The sequence below is a fragment of the Dendrobates tinctorius genome, unplaced genomic scaffold, assembly GCF_039654945.1.
Source record: "Dendrobates tinctorius isolate UK_male_01 unplaced genomic scaffold, ASM3965494v1 ptg000232l, whole genome shotgun sequence".
In the NCBI taxonomy this organism is placed as follows: domain Eukaryota; kingdom Metazoa; phylum Chordata; class Amphibia; order Anura; family Dendrobatidae; genus Dendrobates; species Dendrobates tinctorius.
Window position 1 is genome coordinate 12,638,308 of NW_027361899.1, and position 12,761 is coordinate 12,651,068.

At 42.1% G+C, this 12,761-nt stretch overlaps 1 protein-coding gene across 9 annotated transcripts in view; it reads right to left on the reverse strand.

Annotated features, from left to right (window-relative positions):
- The window catches only part of RBKS (ribokinase), a 108,364-nt gene that overhangs the window by 34,948 nt on the left and 60,655 nt on the right, over nt 1–12,761 (reverse strand). For 7 of the 9 annotated variants that reach the window (XM_073556325.1, XM_073556326.1, XM_073556324.1 and 4 more), the window contains 4 exons: nt 9,893–9,956; nt 7,997–8,059; nt 6,566–6,730; nt 80–171 (listed from right to left, as the gene is read on the reverse strand). In XM_073556325.1, coding sequence (XP_073412426.1) covers nt 80–171; nt 6,566–6,730; nt 7,997–8,059; nt 9,893–9,956 — 384 coding nt within the window. Of the gene's footprint in view, nt 1–79; nt 172–6,565; nt 6,731–7,996; nt 8,060–9,892; nt 9,957–12,761 lie in introns of those variants that run through there. The other 2 variants (XR_012222655.1, XR_012222656.1) reach the window with 1 other exon arrangement.

Genomic DNA, 12,761 nt, shown 5'->3' on the forward strand with positions numbered 1-12,761 from the left:
CAAAGCTTAGGAATATAAGCAGTGGACACATTAACGGAAGCTTGGGGACCACCGATCAGGCAGAGCGTCGTGTCCTCACCTCGCTCTCATTGCAGCAGAAGATGTCAGAGTGCATGTAGAAGGCAGGGTCTAGATCAGCGATGGCAGGAGCGGGGTTAAAGATCGTCTTCACTGCAGAAAAGATAAAACAGGCACAATGATGCTTTATACTGCAGGCTGTGAGCAGCGATCTGAGATACAACGGCCCAGGGCAGCAGAGCAGTCACCTACCATCCATGTTAGAGACCCTCCCACGAATCACTACTAGAAAAATACCCGAATACTATTAATAAACCACGTATCAGTATTTCTTGAATCGAAAAATACCATTTTTGTAATTTTTTTTTTTGCATTCGCATCCACAGCTGGACAAAATCAGTCTCCTTCTCCCTCTGGCAGCTGACCATTCAGTCTCCACTGTATTCAACTGCACTAAGAATCTTCTCTGCTGTACTGCCAAGTATTGCGGAGCCTCAGTCTTTTCCCTGACAACAAGGTAGGAAACCATGTATACTGGCCACCCTGAAGTGAGCGACTGAGCATGAGTGTCCACTACGACTCAGCCCATTAGGAGGACATGGCATGGCCGAGCAGGTGCGTCCCCTGGCTCATTAGGAGGACATGACCAAAGATGTATGTTCCCCGACTCATTAGAAGTACATGACCAAGCATATATGACCACCGGCACTTGGCTCATTATGGAGGATGTTATTGAGCATGTGCATCCCCTGGCTCATTAGGAGGACATGACCGGGCATATATGAGCACCGGCACTCGGCTCATTATGGAGGATGTTATTGAGCATGTGCATCCCCTGGCTCATTAGGAGGACATGACCGGGCATATATGAGCACCGGCACTCGGCTCAGTAAGGAGGATGTGATTGAGCATGTGTGTCTCCTGGCTCTCAACTCATAAGGAGAATGTGACAGAGCATGTGTGTCCACCGGCACTCGACTCAATAAGGAGGATGTTATTGAGCATGTGCATCCCCTGGCACTTGGATCATTAAGGAGGACGTGACTGAGCATGTGTGACACCTGGCACTAAGTTCATTAGGTGGACGGGACTGAGAAAGTGCGACCACTGGCACTGACTGGACGTGTTGATTGCTATACATTGTAAACACCAGGTGGCGCCATAGTATACACATCAGATCCATAACTTTCACTGGAGAAGGAAACAATAACGTATGAACACAACTTGGCAATGTAGTGAATATACTTAGTAGTGCGATGACCCCTTTAAAATCTGCGCAATGTGCAACACTGCAGTGATTTCACCACGATTATCTTCCCTCCTATCTTACTGGATGTGTAGAATAATATGCAGTACGTGCACAGTAATGGCAGCTCGGACGTCACTGCGGATCTACCAGAAATGTATGATTAATGAGGGTCCCCACCAACATCTGTAGAATGGGGGGCCCCAATCTATCATATGTAAATAGTCCCACATTTGCCATAAATGAGAAATAAAATACCCCATAAATGAGGATTTTTTATTTTTACTCCAATCACATCCAAAGCTGCATTTACAATCTCGTGGTTGCTGTGTGGAGAGTGCCCTGTAATTCGCCCTCCTCCAGGCGAGGCTGCCTAAGTAGGTAAATCTGCTGTTAAATGCAGTGCAGAAGCAATAAGACGCCCCCTACTGGAGAGACAGCAGATATAATGGTTACACTCAGCATTTCCAGGTGTACGGACGGGGTCTAATGATGGAGGGGCTTCATCTCTACGTCCTGTAACTGCAGGGGCTTCATCTATACGTCCTGTAACCAAGACTCCTACTGCAGAGCTGTCGGGGGCAATCGTGAGCTAAACATGAGATATCTTCTGACCACCTGGAATGGATGAAATATCCTAAAAATAAAGAATGTGAAGCCAGAAAAGCCGCTGATCTGCATAAGTCCTAGCAGCCTCGTGGCCCCGACAATGTGGAGCGCTGATCCCTGCAGCTGGGGCCAATCATTCCCCGTACAAAGGACGGTGCCGTCCATCTAATAGAAAAGATCTTCTGATTTCCTCAATGAATACCAAATGTCTCATCCGGGAGCGAAGTGAACGCAGCCCCGAGCCTAGTGCAGTAATATCACCAAGACACGAGGACTGGATGTGATCTCAGGAAATAATACCGCCAGATCAGAGAAAGGTCTACTGCTGCACTGCAAGGTTATAACTGCTAAAATGTCCCCTATGGACAAGAGCATACAGATCGATCCAGAAAGATTTGACCAGTGCCCGAATCTTCGTGATTTCAGCTCTGCAGGCCGCTATTCTGGATTTTGAGTGAAACAACTGAGATGCGTCTGAAGTGGAGACTGTCAGGTTTAACTAAAAGGGTTGAACCAAAATATTCTGTGAAACGTTTAGGAATTGCAGTCATTTTTCTACAAAGCCTCCTCATTTCATGAACTCAAAATGAATTGGAGAAATTATCGTTCCCAGATATAAAATTCTTTCTTTTAACCTCTTGTTGAGAATCCTTTACAGCAATGACGGCCCGAAGTCTAGAGGCCATGGCCGTCATCATCGCTGGTTTCCCCCGGTGTGAGCCTTTGTACGACAGCCTGAAGTCTGGAGGTCATGGACTTCACCATCGTTGGTCTCCTCCGGTGTGAGCCTTTGTATGACGTCCTGAAGTCTGGAGGCCATGGATGTCACCATCGCTGGTTTCCTCTGGTGTGAGGCTTTGCAGTAATGACGGCCTGCAGTCTGGAGGCTATAACCGTCACCATCGCTTGTCTCCTCCGGTGTGAGCCTTGGTATGACAGCCTGAAGTCTGGAGGTCATGGACGTCACCATCGCTGGTCTCCTCCGGTGTGAGCCTTTGTATGACAGCCAGAAGTCTGGAGGCCATGGTCGTCACCATCGCTGGTATCCTCCGGTGTGAGGCTTTGCAGTAAAGACGGTCTGAAGTCTGGAGGCCATGGACGTCACCATCAATGGTTTCCTCCGGTGTGAGGCTTTGCAGTAATGATGGTCTGAAGTCTGGAGGACATGGACGTCTCCATCGCTGGTCTCCTTTGGTGTGAGGCTTTGTATAATGACAGTCTGAAATCTGGAGGCTATAGCCATCACCATCGATGGTTTCCTCTGGTGTGAGGCTTTGCAGCAATGACAGCCTCAAGTTTGAAGGCCATGGACGTCACCATCGCTTGTATCCTCCAGTGTGAGGCTTTTCAGTAATGACGGCCTGATGTCTGGAAGACATCATCGCTGGTCCAACCTCAGCGCCGTCCAACCTTAATGCATTTCGGTGAATCTGAGCAGAAAGTCTCGCCCTGTACATGCAGGATTCATCCGGCCACTTCTGTTTTCAGTCAATCACCGATGCCGTTGGCAGCCATGCATGCCCGCGCCATCATACCGCCTCCACCATGTTTTACACAGGATATGCCAACGATCAGGAGCCGCCCCAAACCTTCTCCAGACTTATTTCTTCCCATCATTCTGGTACAGAATCATCTTTTCCAGAACTGGGAGACTTCTTTAGATTTCTTTTCTTTTTAGAAAGTATAATCTATAGTCTCTACTTTTAAGGCTGATTTGCCCCTTATGGTGAACCCTCTGTACTTGCTCTCATGAAGTCTTCTCCCTATGTGGAAACATCAACTTCCCAGAGAGTGTTCTTCACTTGGGGGAGATGTTGTGAATGGTTATTTTTCATCACCATGTAAAAGATTTTGCGATTATCCGTGGATGTTCAGGTCTTTTTGAGTTCCCCACTCACCAATGTGCTCTTTTTTTTGAAGAATGTACCAAACTGTACAGAAGATTTGGCTGCTCCTAACATTTCTGCTTTCTCTCTGGTGGATTTCTTCTTTTTTCAGCCTAATGATGGTCTGTATCTCTTCCACTGAGAACTGCTTTGGCTGCATGTTATGGTTTCACAGCAACAACTTTCAAATGCAAGTGCCGCACCTGGAATCAGCTCCAGACCTTTTAGCTGCTTAACGGATGACGGATTAACGAAGGAATAGCACATACAGCTCATAAGAATATAAAAACTATAAGACTGTTTCTATGTACAAGAACCAAGGATATAACTAGTATAATACTGCCCCTATGCAAAAGAATATAACTACTATAATACTGCCCCTATGTACAAGAATATAACGACTATAATACTGCCCCTTTGTACAAGAATATAACTACTATAATACTGCCCCCTATGTACAAGAATGTAACTACTATAATACTGCTCCTATGTACAAGAATATAGCTACTATAATACTGCCCCTAAGTACAAGAATATAACTACTATAATACTGCTCCTATGTACAAGAATATAACTACTATAATACTGCTCCTATATACAAGAATATAACTACTATAATACTGCCCCTAAGTACAAGAATATAACTACTATAATACTGCTCCTATGTACAAGAATATAACTACTATAATACTGCTCCTATGTACAAGAATATAACTACTATAATACTGCTCCTATGTACAAGAATATAACTACTGTAAAACTGCTCCTATGTACAAGAATATTACTACTATAATACTGCTCCCTATGTACAAGAATAAAACTACTATAATACTGTCCCTATGTACAAGAATATTACTACTATAATACTGCTCCTATCTACAAGAATATTACTACTATAATACTGCTCCTATGTACAAGAATATAACTACTCTAATACTGCTCCCTATGTACAAGAATATAACTACTATAATACTGCCCCCTATGTACAAGAATATTACTACTATAATACTGCAGCTATGTACAAGAATATAACTACTATAATACTGCTCCCTATGTACAAGAATATAACTACTATAATACTGCTCTTATGTACAAGAATATTACTACTATAATACTGCTCCTATGTACAAGAATATCACTACTATAATACTGCCCCTATGTACAAGAATATAATTACTATAATACTGCCCCTATGTACAAGAATATAACTACTATAATACTGCTCCTATGTACAAGAATATAACTACTATAATACTGCTCCTATGTACAAGAATATAACTACTATAATACAGCCCCTATGTACAAGAATATAACTACTATAATACTGCTCCTATGTACAAGAATATAACTACTATAATACTGCCCCTATGTACAATAATATAACTACTATAATACTGCCCCTATGTACAAGAATATAACTACTGTAAAACTGCTCCTATGTACAAGAATATTACTACTATAATACTGCTCCCTATGTACAAGAATAAAACTACTATAATACTGTCCCTATGTACAAGAATATAACTACTCTAATACTGCCCCCTATGTACAAGAATATAACTACTATAATACTGCTCCCTATGTACAAGAATATAACTACTATAATACTGCTCCTATGTACAAGAATATTACTACTATAATACTGCTCCTATCTACAAGAATATTACTACTATAATACTGCTCCTATGTACAAGAATATAACTACTCTAATACTGCTCCCTATGTACAAGAATATAACTACTCTAATACTGCTCCCTATGTACAAGAATATAACTACTCTAATACTGCTCCCTATGTACAAGAATATAACTACTATAATACTGCCCCCTATGTACAAGAATATAACTACTATAATACTGCAGCTATGTACAAGAATATAACTACTATAATACTGCTCCCTATGTACAAGAATATAACTACTATAATACTGCTCCCTATGTACAAGAATATAACTACTATAATACTGCTCCTTTATACAAGAATATAACTACTATAATACTGCTCCCTATGTACAAGAATATAACTGCTATAATACTGCTCCTTTATACAAGAATATAACTACTATAATACTGCTCCTATGTACAAGAATATAACTACTATAATACTGTCCCTATGTACAAGAATATAACTACTATAATACTGCCCCTATGTACAAGAATATAACTACTATAATACTGCTCCTATGTACAAGAATATAACTACTATAATACTGCTCCTATGTACAAGAATATAATTACTATAATACTGCTCCTATGTACAAGAATATAACTACTATAATACTTCTCCTATGTACAAGAATATAACTACTATAATACTGCTCCTATGTACAAGAATATAACTACTATAATACTGTCCCTATGTACAAGAATATAACTACTATAATACTGCCCCTATGTACAAGAATATAACTACTATAATACTGCTCCTATGTACAAGAATATAACTACTATAATACTGCTCCTATGTACAAGAATATAACTACTATAATACTGCTCCTATGTACAAGAATATAACTACTATAATACTTCTCCTATGTACAAGAATATAACTACTATAATACTGCTCCTATGTACAAGAATATAACTACTATAATACTGCCCCTATGTACAAGAATATAACTACTATAATACTGCTCCTATGTACAAGAATATAACTACTATAATACTGCTCCTATGTACAAGAATATAACTACTATAATACTGCTCCTATGTACAAGAATATAACTACTATAATACTGTCACAAGTTGATGATTTATACATTTGCGTCTCACATGAAGTTTCTTGTGATTTGCAGACACTATCTCACCTCCGCTCTTGTGCGCCATTCTTAGGGCCTGCAGCGACACTTCGGGGCTGATCTCCAGCTGGCACACCATCACCCGGGCTTTGGATATAGCTTCTGATGCTTTTGTAAGATCTTCTGAATTAAGTAAGAGATTTGCTCCAGCAACAATAACAATGGCGTTCTGTCCTACAGGAGACACATCATGGCGACAGTCCGGTCAGCGAGAATCTGACAAATCCTGGACGTCAACTGTTTCTCGATCACCCCCATTACTAAGACGCCTGAGAGTAGATGTGACAGTGGGGGGGGGGGTTCAGTCGGGTGGAGTTTAACCCCTTCAGGATGGGACGATTTTCCCATAACTGCTATATTTTTCCACTACCGCATTGGAGCTTGTTCTTTTCGGGGGAAGAGTTGAAGTTCTGAAAGATGCCATTAATTTAACATGTAATGTAAAAAATATGTTGCATTGTGCCGTAATAATGACCTGGCATCAGAATTCTCCAGAAAAGTACAATTATGGAGATACCAAATTTGTGTAATTTTTATATAAATATATGTATTTATATATATATTTGTATATATGTTTCCAGGTTAAAACATTTTTTTTTTTAGAACTTTGTAAGAAAAAACAAAATATTTCTCGTGGTTGTAATTGGGTGAGGTGTTGCATTTTGCTCCCCGACAGCTGCCATGTTTCTTTTCTTTATGGCTTTGTTCTTAAACTTAGGAAAGGTGGGCGATTTCAACTTTTTCTTTTAATTTTTTTCACTTTATTTTTTAGACCCTGCGATGATCTATTACACTAGATGCTGCAGTTCATCAGATTGTACCAGGTGGTTACACGGACGTCTTTCCATGAAGCTCCAGCCACAAGTCGGGCATCACAGACGCACCCCAACATGGCAGCGATGGGGGCAGATGTGATACCGGAATACTGGGTGGGGGGTATCAAGGGAGGGAAAACCGGGCCATGCCACCTTGCAGGAATTTAAAGGGGATGTCCTATAAACACAGTACACGTGATAAATGTTTGACAACTGTGTGCCTGATAGCTGAGACCCCCACCAATCCTGATAACGAGGGTCTCAATATTCCATGTACGAGTGGAGCAGTGGTGAGCATGTGCGACCGCTGCTTCAATCACTACTGCAATTACTTGTGCTCAGGATCGGTGGTGGTCTCGGCATCCAGACCCTCGGTGATGAGACATTATATTTATGGGACAACCCTTTGAAATTCAGCGCTGGACCAATATTCCCCCTGATTACTAACCATGATAAAGATCTCTGCTTGCTGTTAGTGAATGGGACCAGCCCTGACCGCATACTTAACATACACAGCAGAGGATTGTCTAGACAGGACACAATTGTGCCGGACCCTCAGCTGTGAAGTCATACACATCATTTTCCTGTATGTGTCGCTTTCTGTTCTCAGGGATGAAGCTTTCACCTTCTGCGTTCACGATAATGGATGCGGCTCCGGTGGCGGCTGCTCCGGTCTGAAACGCGAAATCTGTGAGGGAATAAAGAAAATATGATAACGGTGCGGACACGTGACTCTGCCGTGTGATGGGGACGTACATGACACGGATAATCACAGAAATATTACACCCTGCGTCTGAGGTCGCTCAAGAAATCCTGCACCGACCACATCAGTCGGGAGAACCGCGCCAAGAGATAAAGCAAAAACCTTGTGACGGTGATCGGGAACAGATGTGAAGAGCAGCGGAGAGGATAGCGCAAGGAAGAGAGGGCGGTGCACGGAAGAGAGGGAGGCGGGCGGAAAAGAGGGCGGTGCACGGAGGGAGAGGGCGGTGTGCGGAAGAGAGGGCGGCGTGCGGAAAAGAGGGCGGTGCACGGAGGGAGAGGGCGGTGCACGGAGGGAGAGGGCGGCGTGCGGAAGGAAAGGACGGAACGCGGAGAGAGAGGGCGGCGTGCGGAAGAGAGGGCCGAGGCGCGCGGAGGGAGAGGGCGGCATGCGGAAGAGAGGGCCGAGGCGCGCGAGGAAGAGAGGGGGCCACCACGCGGAAGAGAGGGCCACTGCGCGCGAGGAAGAGAGGGCGGTGCACGGAAGAGAGGGCAGCGCGCGGAAGAGAGGGCGGTGCACGGAGGGAGAGGGCAGCGTGCGGAAGAGAGGGCGGTGCACGGAAGAGAGGGCGGCGTGCGGAAGAGAGGGCAGTGCACGGAAGAGAGGGCGGCGCGCGGAAGAGAAGGCGGTGCATGGAAGAGAGGGCGGTGCACGGAGGGAGAGGGCGGCGTGCGGAAGGAAAGGGCGGAACGCGGAGAGAGAGGGCGGCGTGTGGAAGAGAGGGCCGAGGCGCGCAGAAGGGAGAGGGTGGCTTGCAGAAAAGAGGGTTGTGTGCAGAGGAGAAACCACCAAGAGTTGGGGGCATGAAAGATAACAGCACAAACTTGAGGACTTCTACACAGGCAGGAACATAATGTGGCCTGGAGTCTTCACTAACGTTTTAGGTCATATGTTACATTTTCATTGTATAGATCACCAATTCTCCTTACATACTCTGTGCTGCTGGGGATGCTGCTCTTTCTACTACGCATCTGTAATTCTGACACAAATCATATCATCAGCTCCTCACTGCTTTCCTGAAATACTCTGTGCTGACCGGGACGCTGTTTCTCCCTATTGTGTAAATTATTCTATGACCTCCTACAACATCCCTTTCCTGAAATTCTCTGTGCTGCTGGGATTCTTGCACCTTCCACTATGTAAGTCTCAGGCTGAGACCTCCCATAAGATCAACACATTGAAAATACTCTGTGCTGTGTGTTCTACTGTGTAACTTAGTGATCTACAAGATCTGCACACCCTTCTCCTTAAATGCTCTGTGCTGCTAGCAACACTGCTCCTTTCACTATTCAAACTCCCCTCTGCTGAAATCCTCTGTGCTGCTTGGGTACCCGGCCTCGTCCACTATGCAGCTCTCAGTCTCTGACCTCTCACATGATCAGTGCACTCCTCCACTGAAATCCTCTGTGCTGCTGGTGTTCTATCTACTCTGTAACCCTCACCCTGACCTCCCGCACAATCCGCACCCTGCTCTCCATAGACGCTCTGTGCTGCTGGGGATCCTGCTCCTTCCACAAGGTCAGCACTTGCGTCTCTTAAATACTCTGTGTTGCTGGAGACAAATGTTCCTCTTACGGTGTAATTTTGGCGACATCAGCGCGGTGGTCCGCCACAATCACATGACCGATCGCGAGGGACAACACACCAGCAAACAGAGTATCAAAAATCCAGTAATGACTCCCATCATTTGCAGTATGGCGGCAGATGAGCACCCCGACTGTGGATCGCTGGGCCGACCGTGGGCAGTAACTCCGCTACCTGTGCAGACACCGTTCTTCTTGAAGTTTTCAATATAGTTGTTCCCAAAAGAGTCGTCACCGACCTGAAACCAGAGAGAGATCTGGATGAGACGTCTGCACATCTACAAATCGCCACTGTTTAATATATATATATGATTTTTTAAACCTCCGCTTGCTGTCACAAACTAGAAACATTCTTCCATATATTCCGACACTGAAACGTGTCCTCTCCGGAGCAGCAATAGCCAGGCTGACACACTGTAACGAGCCGAGCAGCTGTGTGCGCAGGACAGTAGCTGCTATTTTTCCCATAATTTCCAGATTAGGAAAAACAGCACCAAATAAAAAAAATGCAGCACATTTGCCTCGTGTGAATGCGTCCTTACAGTCTTCAATCGATAAAAGTTCTGCACTGAAAATCTATAGATGCCCAGTCTAGTGTCCACAGCAGGGGGGTTGTTGCAATGTATCATCCAGGCAGTTTTCTGTTAATTACATGGTGGGAATACAAGCTAAGTTGAGTTTTTGCAGCGATCTTCTAAAATAGCAAAAATACTAAATTCTGCTCATACTGTATAATCTGCACAATTTTATACAAGGAAACAACGTAACATGAAATATGAGAAAAATTACATTTTCTGTCAAGAACAAACAAAAAAAAGTACCAGAGGGAGAAATAAAGCTCTAATAATACCGCCAGAAGGTGCCGCGCAGATCAGGGACAGTCCCCGGCCATTAGCACCTACTGTAGAATTTCATCAAAACCAGCAGCTACAACACAGAGGAACCGGGAGGGAATATTACTGGAAGAGCCGCTAGCAGAGCTGCCAGGTCACATGTAGGTCAGCGCGATCCACACCACGCCAGGGCTGCGCCATAAGACTGCCCACAGGGCGCTAGTGTGCGGGGCCATGATGTATGAGGAATATGCCCGAGAAAGTAAAGCTTGTGTATACTGCCACATCGGGGAACACACATATAGTGCTGAACAAAGGGAATACATATGCGCAAGAATAATAGCAGTTATATTCTTGTACATAGGGACAGTATTATAGTAGTTATATTCTTGTACATAGGGGGCAGTATTATAGTAGTTATATTCTTGTACATAGGAGCAGTATTATAGTAGTTATATTCTTGTACATAGTGGGCAGTATTATAGTAGTTATATTCTTGTACATAGGAGCAGTATTATAGTAGTTATATTCTTGTACATAGTGGGCAGTATTATAGTAGTTATATTCTTGTACATAGGAGGCAGTATTATAGTAGTTATATTCTTGTACATAGGGGCAGTATTATAGTAGTTATATTCTTGTACATAGGAGCAGTATTATAGTAGTTATATTCTTGTACATAGGGGGCAGTATTATAGTAGTTATATTCTTGTACATAGGGGGCAGTATTATAGTAGTTATATTCTTGTACATAGGGGGCAGTATTATAGTAGTTATATTCTTGTACATAGGGGGCAGTATTATAGTAGTTATATTCTTGTACATAGGGGGCAGTATTATAGTAGTTATATTCTTGTACATAGGGGGCAGTATTATAGTAGTTATATTCTTGTACATAGGGGGCAGTATTATAGTAGTTATATTCTTGTACATAGGAGCAGTATTATAGTAGTTATATTCTTGTACATAGTGGGCAGTATTATAGTAGTTATATTCTTGTACATAGGGGCAGTATTATAGTAGTTATATTCTTGTACATAAGAGCAATATTATAGTAGTTATATTCTTGTACATAGGAGCAATATTATAGTAGTTATATTCTTGTACATAGGGGGCAGTATTATAGTAGTTATATTCTTGTACATAGGGGGCAGTATTATAGTAGTTATTCTCTTGTACATAGGAGCAGTATTATAGTAGTTATATTCTTGTACATAGGGGGCAGTATTATAGTAGTTATATTCTTGTACATAGGGGGCAGTATTATAGTAGTTATATTCTTGTACATAGGAGCAGTATTATAGTAGTTATATTCTTGTACATAGGGGCAGTATTATAGTAGTTATATTCTTGTACATAGGGGGCAGTATTATAGTAGTTATTCTCTTGTACATAGGAGCAATATTATAGTAGTTATATTCTTGTACATAGGGGGCAGTATTATAGTAATTATATTCTTGTACATAGGGGGCAGTATTACAGTAGTTATATTCTTGTTCATAGAGGGCAGTATTATAGTAGTCATATTCTTGTACATAGGAGCAGTATTATAGTAGTTATATTCTTGTACATAGGAGCAGTATTATAGTAGTTATATTCTTGTACATAGGAGCAGTATTATAGTAGTTATATTCTTGTACATAGGAGCAGTATTATAGTAGTTATATTCTTGTATAAAGGAGCAGTATTATAGTAGTTATATTCTTGTACATAGGGGCAGTATTATAGTATTTATATTCTTGTACATAGGGGCAGTATTATAGTAGTTATTCTCTTGTACATAGGAGCAGTATTATAGTAGTTATATTCTTGTACATAGGGGGCAGTATTATAGTAGTTATATTCTTGTACATAGGGGGCAGTATTATAGTAGTCATATTCTTGTACATAGGAGCAGTATTATAGTAGTTATATTCTTGTACATAGGAACAGTATTATAGTAGTTATATTCTTGTACATAGGAGCAGTATTATAGTAGTTATATTCTTGTATAAAGGAGCAGTATTATAGTAGTTATATTCTTGTACATAGGGGCAGTATTATAGTAGTTATATTCTTGTATAAAGGAGCAGTATTATAGTAGTTATATTCTTGTACATAGGAGAAGTATTATAGTTGTTATATTCTTGTACATAGGAGCAGTATTATAGTAGTTATATTCTTGTATAAAGGAGCAGTATTATAGTAGTTAAATTCTTGTACATAGGAGCA